We start from the raw sequence: 20,914 nt of genomic DNA, 5'->3' as shown, positions 1-20,914 counted from the left end.
CCAGCCTGGATGAGGGTGTTATTCCCTTTTAGAACACAACTTTCTAGCTTCTGTTTAAGGGTGGTTTTTTTTTCCATTTCAAATAGTTTGTATGTCACAAAGGCTACTCTGTGAGTTGCTTGCTCTGAGCAGGACTTGCCTCTCCCACCTCAAAACATGTACAAAGCAGAAGGAGGTATCTCCAGCTGAGGTAGTCAACCCAGTCAATGGGGAAGAGGTGCTTTTACATGTTAAATGCCTATGCTAGGATGAGTTCAGTTTCACTCTGGAATTAGCTTTTTCCATCAGCTGTAGAAGAATCCTCATGGAGCCTCTCTCAGCTAAAGATACTGGATCATGTGAATCCCCTACCTTCTGTGCCTGAAATAGTGGGACAATATTTTCAGAGTGTGTCCATGAAAACCCAGACCACTTCTCCTGCAGAATCAGAGGAAACAAGATTTCTCAGGGCTTCTATAAAATAAAAATATTTTTCTACATTTTTTCACAAGCATCGGCAGTATGAGAATAAACCTATTCTTAACTCTGCTTTTTCTTTAGTGTTGGAAAGGAAGATTTCGACAAGACAAAGCAGAGAGGAGCTGATAAGAAGGGGAGTGCTGAAGGAAATGCCTGAGCAAGGTGATAACACATTAACTAGAATTTAGCTCCTAAGTGCTAAACATGGATGATAAAGCCAGTATTGCATTGTTTCCATGTAGTATAAATAGGTATGAGGAGAGAAAGCCGAGGAATGTGAGAGGTAATTTTGGCCAGTAGACAACAGAACTAAAGCTGGAGTTGAGAGATTTGTGTTCTGTAACTGCTCCTGCCATAGGTACACCATCTGGCTTCTGGTCATATCCTGAAGTATTTTGATGCGCCCTGTAAATAATATGACTGCTGTGGTTCCTGCTTATTGTTTGCCAGAATTTTTTTGAGTTAGTGATTAACTTTTATTTTTTCAGTCAAGGTCTGCTGTCTAAAGCAACTGGAATATAATATGAGACATTTTGGCTGAAAAAATTAGAGGCTTTGGGACCCCTAGCAAATCAATAGCATCCATTTCAGGTATCAAAAAGTACCAGTGTTGGGATCATACAAATCCCACCACTGTCACACCAACCACATTCACAAATGTCACAAACATAAAACTGTGGGGAAGACACCACTTGTTTCACAATGCTGTAAGGTTTAGTAACTGGTATTAACCAGAATTTGTGTTTCAAAAAGCCTGAGTAAACCATGGTTAACACCTCTGTGGTACATCTGATTGTGTTTCTGGTGGTAGTCTTTCTAATATTCTTGATCTTCTATAAATCTAGATCAAAGAAAAGTCAAGTGAGTAAAATACTTTTCTGTAGCTTAAAATCAAACCATTTGTCATTTTATCAAGGAGTCTTAACTCCTCCATGATTTCCAAAAATATTTTTCTCCTAGAAATTGCATTACTCTGCCTGAGCTGAAGAATCATGAAAGCATCAATGTGTATGGTTCGTATTGTACACATTGATATTTAGAAGTAAACGGCTTGTTTGTTGACGTGTGACATCACTTGTCTTTACAGTGTTTTGCTAATTAGCAGACTATGACATTCAGTATAGCTGCCTTATGAACTTGTCTCTGCCACTGTCTTTGACTTAAAACAAGACATGTAAACTCTCCATACCTCAGTTTGTCCAACTGTGACTTTGTTAACATTTTTTGCTATGCACTTTTCTGGGGAGCTGCCTGACTTTGTCCATTGATGGTTGTGAATTGCATTTAGGCTGCTGGAACAGTTAATGAAATGTGTTAACGTGTCAGGTTGGTTACAGTCTGAACGTAAATACTATCATTTGTGCTAAAAGTATATATGCTTTGGTCATCAGTGTCCTTGACCCTCTATTCTAAAAAGGGGATGGGACTTGGGATCCCTGATGGAGATTGAGCAATATGAGAAAAGGACATAAAGATGAACAATTTTCTCTCCTTTCTCTGTCAATCCAGTCTGTGTTGCCTTCTTCATGTTGTGCTTCATGTCTGATGAAAATTGTAATTTTTAAGGAGCATTTTGAAAGAATATAGGATTGGTTTGAAGGTGCTAAAAATGGAGATATAGGAAAGATGGTGGTTGAGCAGTGTGAAGGAAGTTAGGAGGAATGACTATGGAGGTAAAAGCTAGATGAGGAAATCACATGGACTCTTGAAATGTGAGAGGTAAGAAAAGTGTAAAAGTGACAATGTTTCACATGGGATGAAGAAGAATGAAGCGGAAAGTGGCAAATGCCACTTGGAGGCAGGAGGTGTTTGCAGAACTGTGACATGAGTAGGAGGTGGGCATGCCACATGTGGATGCAGAGAAGAGAGAATGGATTTACGAATATCTGGAAGAGAGAAGCTGAAGAAACTGAGTGTTGTGGTAAGGTAAGAAGGAAGCCTTGTGCAACTGTCAGCTATAGTGAATGAGACGAGGTTAAGAAGGCAGCACTTAATTTTTACACATCAAGTTGAAGTTGGTGTGTGGGGAGAATGAAGCCATCAGCTTAACCCATGGAGCACCCAAAGTGGTAAGAGAGAGGCTGTGTCACTGTGTTAAAACCAGGGAAGTACCAAACATCCAGGTCTGATAGCACACAGCAAGGCAGAGGAGGAGAACAGGAGAGTGGAATTACCACAATTAATGAAGAATCAACAGGAGGAACCAGAAGAGACAGCAGGTAGATGGACAGCAAGAGAATCCTGCAGAAGGAAACCAATCATCTATGTGAACTGCAGGTGGGGTGTGAGCAAAATAAGGATTACAAGCCTTAGAAATGACCAGAGAAGAAAATCAACAACAATTTTAAAATGCATGGGACAGAGAACAGAAATCAGTAAATAAGGGAAGAGAGAAAGCTGTCAGCCAGCAAAAGCATGTAGCATTTTTCAGGAATATAGAGACAAATAGGGAAGAGAAAGAATGTGTTGCAGGATTAGAAGAAACCTCATAGCTGAGGTGGTCTGGGTAAGTGAATAAAATATCAGAGCTGGGAAAGAATTTGACATGCAAAATTTAATAATGGTAAGATACATGATACAGGAAGACTTCGCCTTGGTTCTTAAGACTGGATAATGACTTTGTGACCTATTTTATTCATTAACTGGGCACACATATTCTGAGAACTTCTGCCTGAATTCCTGGCTGCTTTACCTACTGGGGTGCACCACAATAGTCCTGCAACTCTGCCCTCTAATTATCCAGATTTGGGGCATGTTGGACCACGTTGCAGTTCCATTGTGATCAATGCACACACTTCTTTGCTGTGTAAACCAAGATGCAAGAGGGGAGAGAACGGGATGCTAATCTGTACAGACACAAAGCTGGAGCTGAAAACCTGCGTGCGCTTCCAGGCCCGCTGCTACACAGATGTCCACCCAACGAATGTGGAAACCCATCAAGTTCCTTTACAGAATTACTTTGCAGAGCACATCTGCAGCCTGACGTTTCACATTTCAGTAAGTCTTCCTGCTTTGCTTCCATGGAAACTTGAAAGCAGAGGGATGCTATGTGTTGTCAATAGATTGTCAAAAGGAAGCCGTTAAACTAGGCAATAGCTTTTTGATTTTCATTTCAGATGGTGACGTAACGGTAAATTTTGAAACTTCAAATGGACACACAGTAGCCATTGGTGAAGAAAGCATACAGGAAGAAAATGTGGTAAAAACCAGTGAAGATAGTGGTACTTTATCAGAGAAAGCATCAGCATTGGAAGGCAAAAAAGAAGACCAAAAAGGTAAATGAACACATACTTCACATATTGTTTTTCACCTACTTAAAACATTAACATGTTCTTCCATTAGCACCAATACATGCTGTGAGTTCTGTTCTGCCACAAGCATGCCAGCAGAACCTGCCGAGAAGATAAGACTTGTGAGACGTCAGTATTTCGTCACTGGTAGGCATGCCTTTTACTGTGGATATAGTAGGGTCATAAAGAAAAGCATGGTCTGAGCATGAAAATGCGTGCAGGGATGTTCAGTGTCTAAATTCAATGTGACCCTTTCCTTGTAGCCATGGGTAAGATTTGGTTTCAGGTTTTCCTTTTGTGAAAGAAGACACTAAGTACATATGCATCACCTTGCCATATAATTGTAGAAGTGGCTCATGGGTTGAATGTTCAAAAGTGTTTAAGCCAGTTAAAAACTGTGTATCATATTGAAAGTAACTTCAGCAACTCATTCCTATTGGTTTTCATTAAATCTTAAACACTTGCAGTCCAGCTCTTCAGAAATATTCAGGGGGCTGTATAACTACCACAAACTGAACCTAGGCCATCTATGGAAAATGTACTTTATGACTATAGTGTTTTCTATAGATGAATTGCAGTAAATACTGTGAAATGTTTGGCAGTTCCAGAGTCCATATTAATTTTGTTACCTTTACTCAGGTCTACCTTGGTAACAAGAGTTTGAGTAAGGGAAAAGTAAAGATTAATGTGGAATCACAGGATACGGACCATTTTTATTTTCTTTCTGTAGCATCTTGAATAATGCACCACTTCTTTTCCCTGTCAAAAAGTGTTCTTAAATACTATTGCATTTGTTGGATTTTCCTAGAGGAAAAAGCAAGGATACAAAAGATCAAGAACTTCATGGATGGCTGTTAGAGTGAGCAGCCTTTCCAGCGTCTTCTAGTAACCTCTACCTAGTGACGAATGAGCCTCTGGAGGTTGAGAGGGTCAGTTCTGCTAACACAAAAATTTGTATTCTTCTCTGAGCTATGTAAATCTCTTGACTATGTAAAAAGTGGCTGAATGTCCAAGGAGAACTGCCTTTCTTATGAGATTTCTAGTACTTCCTGTCTCCCAACAAGACAGAAATACAAGATTAGCCTTTTTCATGACATTTAAATATGTCTGTCTTTTGGTGCCAACTAGAACCAGATGTGTTTTGGGTCAGGGGAAAAGAGTTATAAAAGCCATGGAAAACTCCTTTAAAATGTTTCAGGTTAACTTTGGGGTTAGATCAGACCACTTATTATTTTATGCATCCCTAAATACAGCCTTTTGGAACTGTCAGGTCTTGGAAGTTTTCCTAAGGTACAGGGTTTTTTTAGACATACAGATTTCTAACTATGTTGAAATCCCCTCTAGCTGACTTTGCAGAAGGTAGAACTCCAATGAAGCAGGAAAGGTTCGGTATCGATTTCAAACACATCGTTACACTCTGCACTCCCTATATATTGTGTTGACCTTACAGGGAGAAATTAAAAATGATTGCCATAAGGAAGTAGGCTCAGTACAGAAGAACATATAGCTATCACTGCAGTCGCTCTCAGAAAATGAAGTATGTATGGAAGAGGGAGAAGGAAGACAAAAAATGAACAAACTTGGTATTCCAGGCATCATAGAATGTCAATGTGACCATACAGAAGATGTGAAACACTTCAAGTGTACTTTCCTCTTACATCTAAACATGAAGTTCTTCTACACGTAAACATCTTGAGTCCCCTGAAAAGGAACAAGATAGATGTATTGCAGAGGAATAGTCTGCCCAAAAAAAGGTGTTAAGGGTCAGTTCCACACATCAGCAACGGTGTTACACAGCGCAAATCCGGTGCAACTCACTGGATAGTCATTGTGAACACATTTCAGTTATTCTTTACCTTTTAGCACATTAAGCAAGAATGTGAGCCAGTCTGTTGAACTCAGTGGAAGAGAAAGGCCCGCTGGATCTCACAGACGCAGCTCACTTGACAGATTAATCCTCGGTGATTTTTTATGGCAGATGCAGTAGGTATGGATTACACCCACACCCACGGGCAGAGCGAGGAGTTCACAACCACAGAATGGAGGTTTGCTAATGCTCACAGAGCATCAAAATCAGAGCTGAAGCAGGAATACCTGGCTCACTGCCTTCTGCTCAGACCATAAAACTTGCTGGTGTGTCAGATCACAACGCTCCGTCATGGGAACTGAGATAGGGAAATGCTAGCTAGTGGACAGTCAGGAGTAATAGATGCAAGGAGTTCATCTTTAGTGAGGTTAATGGTAGGCTTTTTAGAATCATGAACTCTTATGTGTAAATCTTGAAGGAAGTTACATACACTTTCCATGTTCATAAGACCTGAAGTTTTTTTGCTGTTGAGTAGCATGGTGTGCTGCAGTTCCAACTCTGGCTGAATCAAAATGTTCCAAAAATTGCATCTCAGCCCCTGAAAGTCATGAGGTTATTTTAAAATGCTTTTATGAACTGGTGATGGTCTTTCCTTGCTCTCTTGTTCAAGTGGGTCTTGAAAATGGCCTTCTCATATAAATATGATGATGGCTGCTGGAGCTAGAAGCTTAAAAAGAACAAGTGATACAGGCACATTGTGATAATATGGTGAGAGTTGGCAGCAATGCGTGGTAGAATGTGGATTATGTTAGGAGTTAAAAGAAGCGAAAGGAAAAAAGTTGTTTCAGCACGAGCCATGGAAATACAGTATCGGTAGGGCAAACAATAGGCTCAGCCATGCAATGTGAAGAGGAGTTAAGCAGAAGTGAGTGAGGAAGATGACCCCTGAAAGCTGTTCCCTGTGCTGTCAGGCAGTTCCATAAACCATGTACCCATCTGGTGCCTGTCAGCTCACAGGTGCCTTTCGTATTTCGTGAAAAAGTTCCCTTTGGCAATTTAATAGTGTAACTGTTGCTGTTTGTAGTAACGATGAGATGTCAGTCATCCGAGTGGGTGTTTTAAGGAGATTTCTCCTTTATGGCAGGATAATAAGCTGGCGACAGTTTTACATAAAACAGGTAATTGATGGATAAAGCTTTGCAGATGAGAAATCGGAGAAATCTTTTTCCTAGATCATTTATTCACATTATGTTTGTACTGGGTTGAGTTCTGAATTGTTTTGGTTTGTTTTGACTAGGAAAAAATTACTAGCAGCTTTTGCAGAAAATAAAGAGCTAAACCGTAGCCATTCCCTTTGAGCGCCTTGGAAGGGATACAGAGCGGCGAGTAGACAGGCAGCATGTCAAAGTACACCCTGGTTGTCTGGGCAGCAGACTGAGCCGTACCATCCACCATGCCAGGGCTGCGGACCCGTGGCACTTGGCTGTCATAGCCCCAGCAGACCCCAGTGCTCCAGGTTCCAGGTGGGATATGAGCATTGCAAAGGGGATCCACGGAGTCTCTCTGCCTCCTGCCTGCTACGGCAATGTTGGAGAAGACCAAAAGCCACATCAGTAGAATAGGTGTCAAAATTGTCACTGTTTGCCTCCCTAGGTATAGGGACATAGCATGCTGACGCAGTGTGCATCCCGCACATTGTAAAACCTCCTGGTACTGTGTCAGAGCTGCTTTTCTCCTTTCCACCCTCCCAGGATGTCCCTGGCACACAGATGTACCAGAGAACCCTGGGTTTGTATCTGAATTCAGTTTGTAAACTTAGGTCTTACTCATTTTTATCATAACAAGCTAAATCTTTTCATGATTCTGGTAGATACTTCCATATTTCATTGTTAGCTTGGGCTTGAGGAAGTCAAAGGCTCAGTAACCATTAGCAAGATACTGTCTGGAAAAAAGTAGTAAGTTTCCTTTTGCATGCCATCAGTCAGGTGTGTTAGATGCTGCTTTGATAAATAACTGCATTGCAAGAAGCCAGAGCTCTGTTGCGGGTGCTGTGGGTGTTGTGGGTGACATGGAGCATAAGCTTCTGAAATGTTCCTTTGCCATTTATGGCAGATTGATCCTCTAAGGTTTTCTCATGTCCTTTAGTGAAGGAAACAGTTTGTAGTCCTGTTTCCAAATGAATTCATGGGACACATGCGCACAATGTCTTTTCCCGACAGGATAACTCTGATATGAGAGCTGGCGAAGGTTCTAGGTCTTGGTATGTTGGGTTCAGAGGTTCTTTCCTCTATACTTTGTCTGCTCTCCCTTAAATCTGCCATTGAATTTAATCTTTTGTTTTTCTCATGAGTAGCCAAAAAAAGAAGGTTGGAGACACAAGCTCTGGTCTTACAAGCATGCATCATTGCTGAGCACTGCTTTAGTTTGTCTACGAAGGAATGTTCTTCACAGTCAGATTTTCTAGGTTCCTTTTCTCAGAGGTCTTTGCTTTATTTCCCCAAAGTGGAACAAAACTTGTTGAATTTAAGATAGTAACCCTAATCCTCCAGAGTCTCAGACAAGAGCCTGCTTTCTCTCAGAAGTCTAATCCTGCAGACCACTCACTGTGAGAGACAAGACAGAATTTCTTCCCTCTTGTGTGCCTAGCTGCCTTCCTCCACTCCTGAGCTCTGTAGATCATCGATACGAGCACCGTACATAAAAGGGGATTTTTTTGCCTGACTCCCAAAGAATCTCTCACTCCGGCTGACTTATTTGCTGGCTAAAACCGGTTCTTCTAAGAATAGTATATCTTTGATTCATCACCTGAACTATGTAAATGAGGCTGAATCCAAATCTTCTTAAAAGGAAAGCTAGCCTAGATAAAGCTGTATTTGGGCAGAGCCTGTCCATTAAGTCAGCCAGGCTGGCTTGTGCCAGTGGGCTGACATTGAGAGACATGGGCTTTCACCCCAAAAAGTTGAGTGGCAGAGGAAAGCTCCTAATTTATAAAGCTGCTATACAGCTTTATACAGAAAGCATAAGGGAAGGTAGAAGCCTCCATGCCTTTCACTTTTCAAGTCTCCCATAGACCAAGAAATGGTAAAAGTATGCAGCTGACAGTGAAGATGTTTTAGGTACTCTCTCTTGATTTAAGAACTTCCTTTTTATGGAGAAGTTGGACAGTTCGCAATGTGAAATGACAGTCAGTGGGTTTTTTTTCCCCTTTTTATCTTGGAGCCAGTGCAAAATATCTGAACGTGGTTGCTTTAGGGTAAATGTTACACCTATCTTTTTCTCCCCTCTGCTGTTTTCTACACTGTCTCTGTTACAAGACCTCTTGCGTATGGTGCTGTTGAAATCATAGAGTAAGAAAGATCTGGAAGTCTGCAGATGTACAGATCTGCTCATCCATCTTCAAGAAAGGTGAATTTCAGAGAGAGCTGCGAAAAGCATTGCAAGACAGCTGTTCTTGTTCAGCCTAACAAGATGGAGCCTGAGAGAGCCTTAGTGCGTTTGGTGAATGTACCAAGTTGGTATATAGCCAGGAGAGAACATGGCTAAAGGACAATGCTGGCACAAGTAGAAAGGAATAAACAGTGGCTTGAAATACATTTAGACTGGAAATTAAAGGAAGCTTTCTAACAATTAGAATGGGTCTTTTCTTTAACAGAATTTTAGTAGCAATAGCAGGAACAAAAAATGGAGCTGGTTAAATCTAAAGTTTCTGAAGGGATTTGTATGAGTTGACCACCTGCATCAGCACAGTCAATGAGTCCAAAAAAGAGACAAAAGACACCTTGTCTTGCCCTGTGTCCCATGTTTCTGAATGACAGCTTCCTGAGTTTTGATTAATCAAAACACAGCTCTCTGCATAGGCTGGAAAGGAAACTCATGATTCTCAAAAATCTTACTGAGTTTCATTTCGCAGGGAGTCATCCTACAAAAGACAACAAATCGTATGTTATTTCCAACTTCCATTTTACATAGTGTTACTCTGCGGAGTTGTGCTCGTCTTCCAGGAGAAGGGTACTTTGCCATTGATGTAGGTTATATGCTTGTGCTGCAGCACTGCTGGTTTTCCATGAGCTAGCTTCATGTCACTGCTTTAGCTGTAGAAACAAAAATACCAGTACTGCATGACAAAATCCTGGGGAAGAAAAGCTTTGGCCTTCAGTTCCTTCGAAGTTCCCAGAAGTAAAGAAAAAATTCTTGTATTGTACAACCCAGTCACGTATGGCTTGTGAAACTATGCCCAGGATTTTCATAGGTCCATTTGGTCCAGAGTTTACAAGAAGTCCCACATTTAGCTTCCAAAATAATTCATCTGATTTTCCAGTGCATATGGCACACTGGCATCTCTCTGAAAGTCTTTGAGACTTGATGAGTCCCCAGAAAAGCTGTTGTATACTGAGTGCTTTGTAACCCTGACCATCATTTAGGTGTTTACATGAGAACACAGCTTTCTTAAGAGTCTGGCCTCGATCACAATTTCTGGGGGCAAGAAAATCTGGTTTCAGAGTGATCTTTCTTGAAAATCTGGCCTTTGGAAAAATTATTCTAAACATAAACATATTATTGATCCAAATGCTTAATGGGACATTAACATTTGCTTTGCTGTCCTATTTAAAGAGTAATTTTTAGGCAGATTGCTTTTACAGCAGATGTCTTGATCAAAGCAGCAGTGAATAAAAGGTATTCCTATCTGATGGTCTTTGGGAGACCTTTTGTTAGAAGGTCAGTTCATGTTGAACAGATGTCTACACTAAGAAAAATAACAGCAATAAAAATACATTGCAGCTGGTACTGGGGTACCTGGGGGATTGGCTTGAACAAATAGATGGATCTGAACTGATTCAGATGCCTCCTTGTTTTGACAAAAGATGCAAAAGAAAGAGCAGGCATGAAGACCAAGAGTCCGTATTCAAGCAGAATCATGTTAGGGAGGTACAATTACAACATAATTGTATCTCGAGCCATTTACAGCTATCAGACCATCCCTGTCACTGTTCAAGATCAAGCCACTGTTGCCGTTATTAGTTATTTTTATATACTACAGTATTTATGTATATGCCAGGAATTTATTGTAGTGTCTTACATAAATGCAGAAAACCACAAATAAATTTCAATGGACTTCCAGTAAAAAAGAAGACACTGTGGTTAAGCACTGAAAAACAGGAAGGGACCAGACCAAGATAACAAGCACAATGCCAGCAGTCTAAAAATTGTCATCTTTGGCATCACAGCAGAGGGGAATTTGAGGGAGGACAGTCAGTGAATGTGCGCAAAGCCTGAGGGGCAGCAGAGGAAAAGCAATGGAAAGCATCTACTTCAAAACTTGGCTTGTCACTGGCAAAAGCTGGTACAATGGACTGGTCAGGTAGGAAGTGTAAATCTGTATCTCAGGAGGAAATGAGAAACAATAGTTTGGGGAAGATCAGACTGACACTGAGGGCAGTCAGGTTTACATCTGATGAGATAAAAAAGGTGAAGCTAACAAAGATAAAAAGGACAAAACTAGTAAGACACCAAGAGGGATGATATGGTCAAAGGCAATCCTCTTCACCACAGCTTTCCTCATGGCTGTGAGCAAAAAGAAGGTTCATTGGTAAAGGCCAAGAAGAGGGCATGTACGTATTCAAGGGGCAGTCAAGACTGGATGAGAGCTATAACTGTCTGAGCAGATAGGATGCTGCTGTGCAGGAAGAGTCTGCCAGTCTTTGGTGTGATGTATGTAAGAGTATGGAAAGAGCTGTCCTAGATAAAGATGATACCGCAGTGATGGCAAGGTATTTCAGTTAAAATCACTGTTATATAAATTGCCAGTATTAATCACAACTGAAGTCTGCAAGCAAGAACTTTGATGTGAATGAACTGTTCCAATTTGAGGTTTCATTTATAGTTTTTTAGTTATTTCTCTAAAGAAAATTTGAAAATCATTGGTTTGTTGGTTGTCACTATTGGTTGTCACTAAGATGTGTTTATTTGCAACTAAGTAAAGCTTTAGCCTTATATTTTGTACCTTTTTTCCTGAATCAGAAGATAAATTCTAATACACATTATTTAATCAGTTATATAGTTTAATGTAGGTTGGCTGAGATTCTAAATAATGCACTGTATTATTTTAGAATATGGTAAATGGTGTATTTCTTTGTACTAGGTTATTGTTCTCTTTTTAATATTTTCTCTACTAATATGACTGGAAACAAAACACGGTAAAGGTGTATAAGTATACAAGTTTTAAATTCTTTCTTATTAGTGAATAAAATTTTAGCATGCTAGACCCAGAAGTGAAAGGTATATCAAAGAATTGTTTAGACTTAAAAATCCTTCTGATTATCCTGTCCTTCAAGGTCTTCAAAATACAAATTCTTATCTTCTCTTGCCATGTTTGTTATTAATGGAATTAAAATTTTAAAATGTCATGCTTTTTCAGAATTAAATCAGTTTTTCAACTTTGAATGAAGGTAGGTAGAATTTCACAAGGAGATGCTTTTTGCTATAAAAGAGGAGAGCAAAATGTAACAAATATGTATGTTTCTTTCTTCTTCCAAAGTCTTTCTTTGGTCTACAGTTCTTTCTCTGGAAAACAAAGAGGCAGTACAAGAATCTGTGCTTGAAAGAATCTGTTTGAAAGCTGTAAAAGGTTGCTGTGCAATGGTTCTTGCAAAACATTAGCAATAATGGGCTGGAAATAAAGGAGGATGACACTGGATAGTTAATGTTAATTCCTTCAGTTCATGAAGAGACATCTTGTGCATGTTGCTTTTAATAACTGCAGGTGATGCATTAGGGTCATGTTAACAAGCCTTAAACAGAGATTGAAAAGGCTTTGTTTCTGAGATGAAGAATGTCGCTGTTCTCCAACACATTATTTGTTTTTCATCTACTAATCTTAAAATGAAAAGGTGCTGCTTATCTCTTGGGAATCTTTTACATGGGAAGGAAGAGAACCAGGGACAACCATTTAGTACGTGTAAGAGTGAGGCTCTAAGAGGAACGTACGGCAAGAAATGAGTTGGTTTCCTCTTGAGTGATAAAAGAGGCTGTTACAAGTCCTTGCAGTATTTGCTTGGCTCCTTTCTTCCCCAGCCACTGTAGTTTTTAGTAACGTGCAATAAAGCCCATATGATTCTGATGGCATGCTCTTGGTTTTATAATACCCTTTTTCTGGAAGGTTTGGGAAGGCTATCTTGAGACAGAATGGGCCCAGAGTTGGTGTAATTGAATAGATAAAGATTCCCACCTAGGAGGTTACAGCCATAGTGATTATGTTGCAAAATTTTATGTTGACTATAAATGGCTCACCTACATTAACATTACAGTTGGCATTAGGCATGCACTTTTGAAGTGAATTTCCTGGTCATCCCCACTTATCCTTCCTTGGTTTGCAGAGCACACAAGCCAGGTTTCTTTTGGATGAAACTAAGCCAAAAGATGCATTTAGGAACTTGTGCTCCCACCGCTACTGGGCATACAGTCTACAAAACTCGCCTGAAGCTAGTCCAAAGTCACATCTCCTGAAATGTGCATTGTGGACACTGGGTCCTCAGTGCTACCTCTTTCACTCTACAGAGCCATTCCTATTGCACGACACGATGTAGATACAGTCCAAATTCCCATTGACTAAGGAACTGCTGATGCTTGAAACTGCAGTCTTGTAACAGTACCCAAAGACCTTGGCGGGAGAGGAGAGCATTCCCATGGCAAATTACATCCTATTTGATTTAGCTTCATCTCTTTCTGAAGAGTAGAAATACCCTGGGGAAGACACCCAAAATAGAGCTGCCATAAGCAAGCAGTCTGCAGTTTAGGAGAATGGGTTGCTTCAGGGGAAAATTTCAGCTGCATAGCCATATTTGAACCCATGGCTGAGAGAATGGCCCTGTTCACATTCAGGTTCACATGAATCTGAGTTTTATAGTCTCTTGATCTCAGAGGACTGGAAGGAAGCCGAGGGAATTTGTTAGAGGAGTAGATGGCATTTCCCTTGTTTAGTTTGCAACCAGTAGTCTAGCTGGGGATACTGAATGTTAAGGATGATCCTTGGAGGTCTAGAATAGATGAGACTGAGAAAAGTGCTGGGCAAAAATCTTCCATGAGAAGGACTTGAATTGAGACCAACAGTGATTTTTTTCTGAGATAATACTTCAGTAAGAGGCAGAAGATGGAGAAATCTCTCCTGATTCCCAAGAGCTCAAGCAGCAAAAAGTAGTCGTTGTTGTCAGGCTTGCTGTTGAATGTACGTGGCGTATGTCCGTGTCAGTTGGCTTCTGTTCACTTTCTTATTCATAGAGAGCACTACTGATCACTGCCCAGAAATCCCGGCATCCCATGCTCCACCACCACCCAAGCCTAAGCCTAAATCTAAAAAAGCTCCACTACCACCAAAAAATGCTATTGCTGCTTCCACCACCACCACCAGCCATAACAGTAACGAAGCACCTCACGCTAAAAAAAAGGGAAAGGCTCCTGCTAAGCAGCCTCCTCTCCCACCACCCAAGCCAACAAGTCACGGTGCAAACCGAGAAGCTGGTGAGTACTGCACAGGCAGTGCCAGTTACGGTGGGTGCATGTGCATGGGGGTGTTTGGCTTGGTCGTACGGTAACTTCTGCCTTTGTACATAGCAGCGTTACTAAAGAGCATGCCACGGATGTTTTTAGCTAGCTTTCTGCTGAGCTCTGGTTCTGCTCTCTGCAAACACCCTAGACAATGACAAATCACTTCGCTGTTTAATGAGCATATGCCCAACACCGAGCACATCAGAAATGATATGCAATTCCCAGTTCAAGTGGGAATGCTGGCAACAAAGTGACCCAGAGAACTGGTGAAGAATCAGCAGGGAAGAAGGTGACTTCTAAAGCCAAACATATGAGTTGCCCCAAAACAAAACTACTTTGGTATTGCTATAACTTTGTGCTGGAAATATCTATTATTCCAATTAATTTGACAAGAATACAAGATCTCAAAGAGGTAAAGGATAAAACCATGAAGACATCTTTAAAGACTATTGAGTAGCAGTTGTTTTAACTGGAAAAAAAAATAATATATAACTCATTAGAAATGGTCAAGCTTCCCTGAGCTGGTTGATGGCTTGCTGTGATTCTAAATACACACTGGAAATGGAAAATGTCAATCATCAGGCACATAGCAAATCTATTTGTCACCACTCTTTGAAACCAAAATTCAGCAGTGATGCTAGATTAAAGATTATAGGTGGCTGTTCTTAAGGTACTTACTCGAGTTTGAACGGTTGTAATTTAGACGATGACCAAAATTAAAACATCCAAATATAATTTGAACACAAGCAATATTGTGATGAATGGACTGTATATATGCATTGGCAAACTTATACAAGCCTTGAGTTTTCAGTCCTCTGTCAGTCTTTGAAAGCCCTTCAGTCCCTCCAGTTTTCTCTTCAAGTATACCTCTTCGTAGCTTGTACATTTTGGCACGTTTTGTATTTGAAGCGCACAGAAGAGGACTGTTTGAAAACATTGCAAGACTGGTAGAGTTACAATAATAACTTTGCCATAAAATATCCATTAACTTGGTATTAACTGTCCCTACTACATCAGACAACCACAAGAATAAACATTTTGAAAACCCAGAATTTACTGCTTGTATTTCACGTACAGCTGGAAATCTCAGTTCTTCCTAGGTGAGGGAATCTTATAAGAGCAGACCTTTCAGAAATAAAACAACCCATCACATAAGGAAATGTTTGTACCAGTGGTTGGTAACAAGCTCTCAGGTATCTGAATTCTTAAATTAAAATACATTCAGATTCCAGATTTGTCTTTTAGTAGCCTTGCTGAAATGTCATGCAATGCTTGAGACCATACGGGTGTAAAATATATTCATGTATCCATTATATAAAATAGTACCTATTCTACTGGTGATTTCTTCCAACATTAAAAGTACATTGTATTCATTTGAAGTGGGGCAATACTTAAATAAATAGAGCTGATCGGGAGCAGTATTAGTACATGAGGTTTGTCAGATCCCTGTGAAAGTGAACACGATGCAGCCAGTGATCAAGTCTCACGAAGAAGAAGGCGGCTCTCCTGAGGGCACCGAAGAAGGTTTCCAAACTGAAATAGTGGAATTGGGAAAAGGGGACTTACAACGTAGGCACGGATATGTGCCAAAAGGCAAATAACAGCTATGAAATTTTTCATTTAATCAGAATTCAAATCTTCTACTGAAAAAGACGCATGAGAGAAAATTGTCCGCCAGCCCAATCAAAAGCAAGAGTAGCAACAGCACTTTTGACCCACGTGAAAGTGTAGGGTGTTTTTCTGTGGGAGAAATTTGTCAACTTTCTGAATCTGATTGGGGGTCCAGAACAGTTCTGAGAATAATGTACAGGTTTTATTTCAATGGAAACATCTTTTGACATTTTCCCAGCAACAATTGTAGTGTGGCTGTATATCTGTATTACGCTGGTGTTCTGAAGTGTAAGCATGTAACTGGTTCTCTTGACCTCCAGCCTGCGTTGGAAGTGCTTTGCTGGGTCAGAACCAGAGCCTTTTCTTCCTACCAGCCACTTACTCAGTAAGGTTTCTGCTAAATAATATGCAAGGAAGTTTGCTGGTAAGTTAAGTCAGTGATTTGTACTCGATGTGTGTTTGATCAGTGCAGTATCTGTAGGTTTGGTACGGTCACCTTGCAGCACAAAGAGGGACAGTGATTTGCCTGAAGTTTCTGTGGGTTTTGCCAGATGTACTGAAAGCCTCACAGCACTCTCAATGTTTATAAACCATAACACTCAGCTACAGAAGAGAACGGTATAATGTGTCTTTTGAATTATTTGCCATTTTCTTTGAGACTGAGAACAGTCTCACTGTGAGAGCTATTTTTATACTGTGACCTTGTTATGGCCAGTATCTGTATTTTGGTTCTATCCTAATCTGCTGGGGTTTTATTTTTATTTAAATGTTTATAAGTAAAGTAGGCCTTTCAGCAGATTTCTGTTAGAGCTTTCTATTTTACTCGTTAAGCTTAGCTGCAAGGCTGCTGTGTAGCTTTATAATGCTTTCATTTGTTCTCTGGAGTTTAATGTGTTTTTACTACAGCAGAAGTGTTTGAGTTGGATGCGTTTTGATGAAAAGGACTGAATTGTAAGATGGTTGTCATTTTTATTGCTTTTTAAATGAAAGTCAGAAGTTTGAAGCTCCCAGTCCAGACGATGGGTGCATCAACACAGCGATCAGCAGTGTGGCTGGAATGCACATGGGCAGGCAGGCTAGCTGAAATCTCTTGCAAACTTGGGCATTATACATATAGGCTTCAAGATGGTAAGTGTCACAGGATTAAACAGCAGCATCACTGGCCAGCTTGTACAGCTAGGGTCAAAACCTTGTTTCACTATGTTTTCAAGGCTACCTGAGTTGGTCACTGATAAGACAAAGACCTCCAGAAGGCCCTTCAATGCCTCCTCCCTTCTGGACGTCATTTGTGCAGAGTGAGATCGGTGATTGCTGCCTCTGTTTTCTGAACATACCCAGCTGAACTTGAAATTACATCTTGTTTTGCTGTCCCCCAAGGCTGCTGCTTGCCATTAACTGGGAGCACAGCGCTTGCGATACCATTATGAAAGGTAATTGACTGATACCCATAATGGTCCTGAGGTGTTCATTGAAAAGCGTAAGGAAAATCATGGTGTTCTCCTAGTGCTCAGACCAAAAATTCACATAATAGAAATGATCAGGCATTTTTCTCTGTCTGGTAGCAATTTTTTTAAATAGGACACTAAACACGTTTGGAATAAGTAATGGATTTTTTAGGTGATGTCCATGCAAGTGGTAATGGGCCAGTGCAGAATGCGAGAATCAAACTCTGACCCACTTGTAATGTTGATCCCCTCCACTGCTCTTGGGCAAGTATTCATCGTTTCAGTTTTTCCCACCTCAAAGGTGAAATTTGAACTGCAACGTTTACTCAGCTCAAGCATATAGGTGAAGGATTGTAGAAGTGTCAAGTGTAATTTTTTCATTTTTTAAAAATCAGCACACATCAATCCTTGCCAAAAGAACAATGCAAAAATCATAGTTGCAAGACTGTAAAACACTTTTTCTTTTCTTATTTTAGCTAGTTCTTCTCATGCAAAAAAACCACCAGTCTCCAAGTCTTCATCACCATCTCCTTCGTCCACATCATCTCATCCCAAAGCCTCTAAGGAGACTTCCAGCAAATCGGGCACATCAGGGACTCCCAGGGGCAAGAAAAAACCTGGGAAACAGTCAGCCCCACGAACAGCACCGGATGGGGCTGCTTCTTCCCCCTCAGGTGTCACAGCCAACAGGTTGGAAGTGAAGGCAGAAAAACCCGAACCTGAGCAACCTTCCATAGTAATTTCCGAAACGGAGGACGCAGACCAACCGAGCAAGCTCGTTGTCCCCCCTCCTCCCACCGCTGCCCCTCCACCACCTCCACCTCCACCTCCTTTTCCTGCTGCAGCTGGTCAGCCTGTTGTCCCCTCAGATGCCCAGGACATCTCAGACGGCTGTGTGGCAGGGTCGGCCGTCCCCGCATTGGTTACTAAACCTCTTCTCCAGACTGAGCATGGCACGGACGAGAGCCCGAGCAGTACGGCCCTAGACAGCAGTCCAGATGCTAGTGGAGGAGACACAAAAAGGTAAGAAGGTATGGTTGTCATGGGTGAGTGGTAAGACCCACAGCCGAGGAAGCCGCGGTTCTTTGCCCAAGGGACACTGTAGGCACACGGGGATCTCTTCTGTTTCTTCTGCTGACTGGGAATAGTTTGCATTGCATCCCAGCACAGTTTGTTCCTTGCCATTGCCTTTGAGCCGTTCACCTGCAGTGCCACACGTTTCCCCAGAAAGTCATCGCCCATAACCTGCTTCCTAAGTCATTGCGTGGCTTAATGTCAGCCCTGCGGTCAGCAGTTCAGCTAGTAGCTGGTAACACTCCTATTACTCTCTCATAAAGGCAAACAAGAAATGATGCTGAATTGTAAGGGGGAGTTACTTTTTTTGTGGATATCGTCAAATATCTCACTGCCAAAGCTCTCCATTTAATAGCTGAATTCACTTGTGCACTTGAAAATGACAGTTTCAGGCTGCGCTTGGTAGGTGTTTGGTCTGTCACTGCCTAATAACTTCTCTAAGTTTCAGATACTACAAAATATAGTCAAGAGAAAGGTCATAATTACATTTTTCAAGCAAAATAGTTGGCAGCAAAAAAGGAACTGGCTTATTAATCTGTCTTTTCCCTGCCATGAGAACCAGCATCTTTCCTAACGACCCAAGAGGGTTTAGTCTAGATGCCAGTGGCCTAGAGACTTTCCTTTAAATTCTTGCTGGAACACCTGTGCCAGCATTACATTCCTGTGCTGCTTCTCCCCTTGCTCTAGTCTTCTTTCACATAAAGATTTTCCCCAGGCGAAATGCACTCTGCTGCTGATTTCCATGTTCATCAGTGATGGGCATGAACATTTTGGACTCAACAGCAGTAAAACTGGATTTACAATAAATAGACTTAGGCTTCCAGAACAGGAAGCTTTGCACTTGCATCCACTCTCCAACTTGCTCCTCTCACCCCCAATTTTATGAGCCGTTTTTCTCTTCTTAGTAGCTTTTATGTAGTGTTGGTCCCATCCCACAGGAAATAAAAATGAATTAGGATTTTTCTTTATACAGGCTTTGCAGCATGTCATTCCAGATTGTTTGCGTCTGTTTTCCTGACAGATCCGCATACACATCTGCGTACTTTATATATGTTTTATATATGTATGTTTTTTAGAAAGAAGTTCATTGAACAACAGAACTTTTAATGTCATACTTGCTTATACAGTCTGTCCCATTTGCATTCTGTGCTGCTTGCATTAACGTGGCACCACGTCTGCGTATGAATTAACAGCTTGGCTACCAAAGAAGACCAAGAAGTGGAGGCACCTGACCAGGCATACTCTGAACCGGTGGGGGAGGCTTCTGATGCTGCTGCCCTTCCTGAGAGCGAAAGTAGCAGAGAGAGCCACAGCAGCGACTCAGACTCTGATGGGCCGATACTGTACACCGATGATGATGAAGATGATGATGATGATAACACAAGTGCTGAAAGTAAGCATCCGGCCGAGAAGTTGCAGGCTACTTTTTGCATATTGCATTATGTGAGCATGCCTGACCCGTGCTAGAGCAAAGTAAAGAGAGGTGTGTCTGCTTGGGATGGTTTTAGATGATTTAGTATTTTACCACTACTGAGAAATGAGTGTCCCGCTTCTCCCAGACAGTTATGATCAGAACCCTGCTGGGGCCTGTGCAATGGTGAGAGCAGATCAAGCGTTGCACAGATGGGAGTGGAGGTGGGAGGAACAGGTTGGTTCAGAAGAACGTGAGGATGGAACAAGGCCTCCATGTTAGGACGTCAGCAAGCCATTGATTTGACTTGCCCATGGCATGAACCTCTACCCTCAAAACATCAGTGTGGCTTTCAACTGAATTGCACTAGAGGTGCCAGAGTTTCTTGTGGGAATAACAGGCTGTGGTGGACCACAGAGGAAGCCCATCAGTCAGCAGCTTCACTGTCTGAAAATCATGTGTTCCTCTTTGATCAGGATGATATTTTAAGCATTGGAGCACTTTAGCAGACAGAGCCGATCACGGTGGATTATGTCTAAGTTCACAGCTTTGAAATTTCATCTGGGGTCATGACTATATCATCACCCTAATTTGGCAGAAGTCAGAAGTGCTGAAGGGGCTTGTGCTGCCCACCTTCTGCCTAATCCTTGCTCCCAGCTGTTCATTCTTCCCTTAGGCCAGCGCTCGTGTTGATTTTTGTAGCGGTAGCTGTTGTTGAGCTGATTTTCAGTAGAATCGGTTCCATGATCCAGCTAATCTGATGGCTGCACCTTTGTTGGGACAAAGAAGGTGGGAGCAACAGGCTATCAGGGTTAGAGAGGAGGGAAGCCCTGCTTCTACCACCTGCAGGGTAGCCTTGTGTCAGAAGAAAATGTCCATCGAACCATGGCTTGAGAGCCTTGCCCACAGCCATTCAGGAGGAGGTGCTTCACTATGAAGAAGGCCTGAACCTGAAAGTGCTAGGTACCGAAGGGAGGTGAGGGAAACTGAACATTTTTGGGTTTTTTTTCCCCTTGGCCACTGGTGCAGCAGAAGGTGAAGTGCCAGGTAGCTCAAGAGGCTGAAGTCTTCTGCAGTTCTACATTTGGTTTGGGTATGATCCAAAGTGGCAGCAACCAAAACCTCGTGTATTCAGACAGCAGCACTGTGTCTTATGAGAAGTGAGCTGGGAGCCTGTGGTCTTACCAAACTGCCTTACAGGGTGAAAATCTGCCAACCTAGGACATATGTAGCCCCCTCGGTCAGAATATCAAGAGACGAGGGAAGGACAAAAGGC

At 41.6% G+C, this 20,914-nt stretch overlaps 1 protein-coding gene across 1 annotated transcript in view; it reads left to right on the top strand.

The window, feature by feature from the left end:
• Positions 1–540: 540 nt before the first annotated feature.
• Positions 541–20,914, top strand: part of PHACTR2 (phosphatase and actin regulator 2) — a gene marked incomplete at its 5' end in the record, with an annotated part of 36,905 nt that continues 16,531 nt past the window's right edge. Inside the window, 5 exons of the mRNA XM_009701283.1 lie at positions 541–621; positions 3,576–3,734; positions 13,831–14,070; positions 17,630–18,176; positions 19,421–19,620. Of these exons, the coding sequence (XP_009699585.1) occupies positions 541–621; positions 3,576–3,734; positions 13,831–14,070; positions 17,630–18,176; positions 19,421–19,620 (1,227 nt within the window). The remainder of the gene's footprint in view (positions 622–3,575; positions 3,735–13,830; positions 14,071–17,629; positions 18,177–19,420; positions 19,621–20,914) is intronic.

This window comes from Cariama cristata, unplaced genomic scaffold (genome assembly GCF_000690535.1).
Source record: "Cariama cristata isolate BGI_N322 unplaced genomic scaffold, ASM69053v1 scaffold19345, whole genome shotgun sequence".
NCBI lineage: Eukaryota > Metazoa > Chordata > Aves > Cariamiformes > Cariamidae > Cariama > Cariama cristata.
The sequence above is the reverse complement of the archived record's forward strand: the minus strand, read 5'-3'. Positions and strand labels throughout refer to the sequence as shown.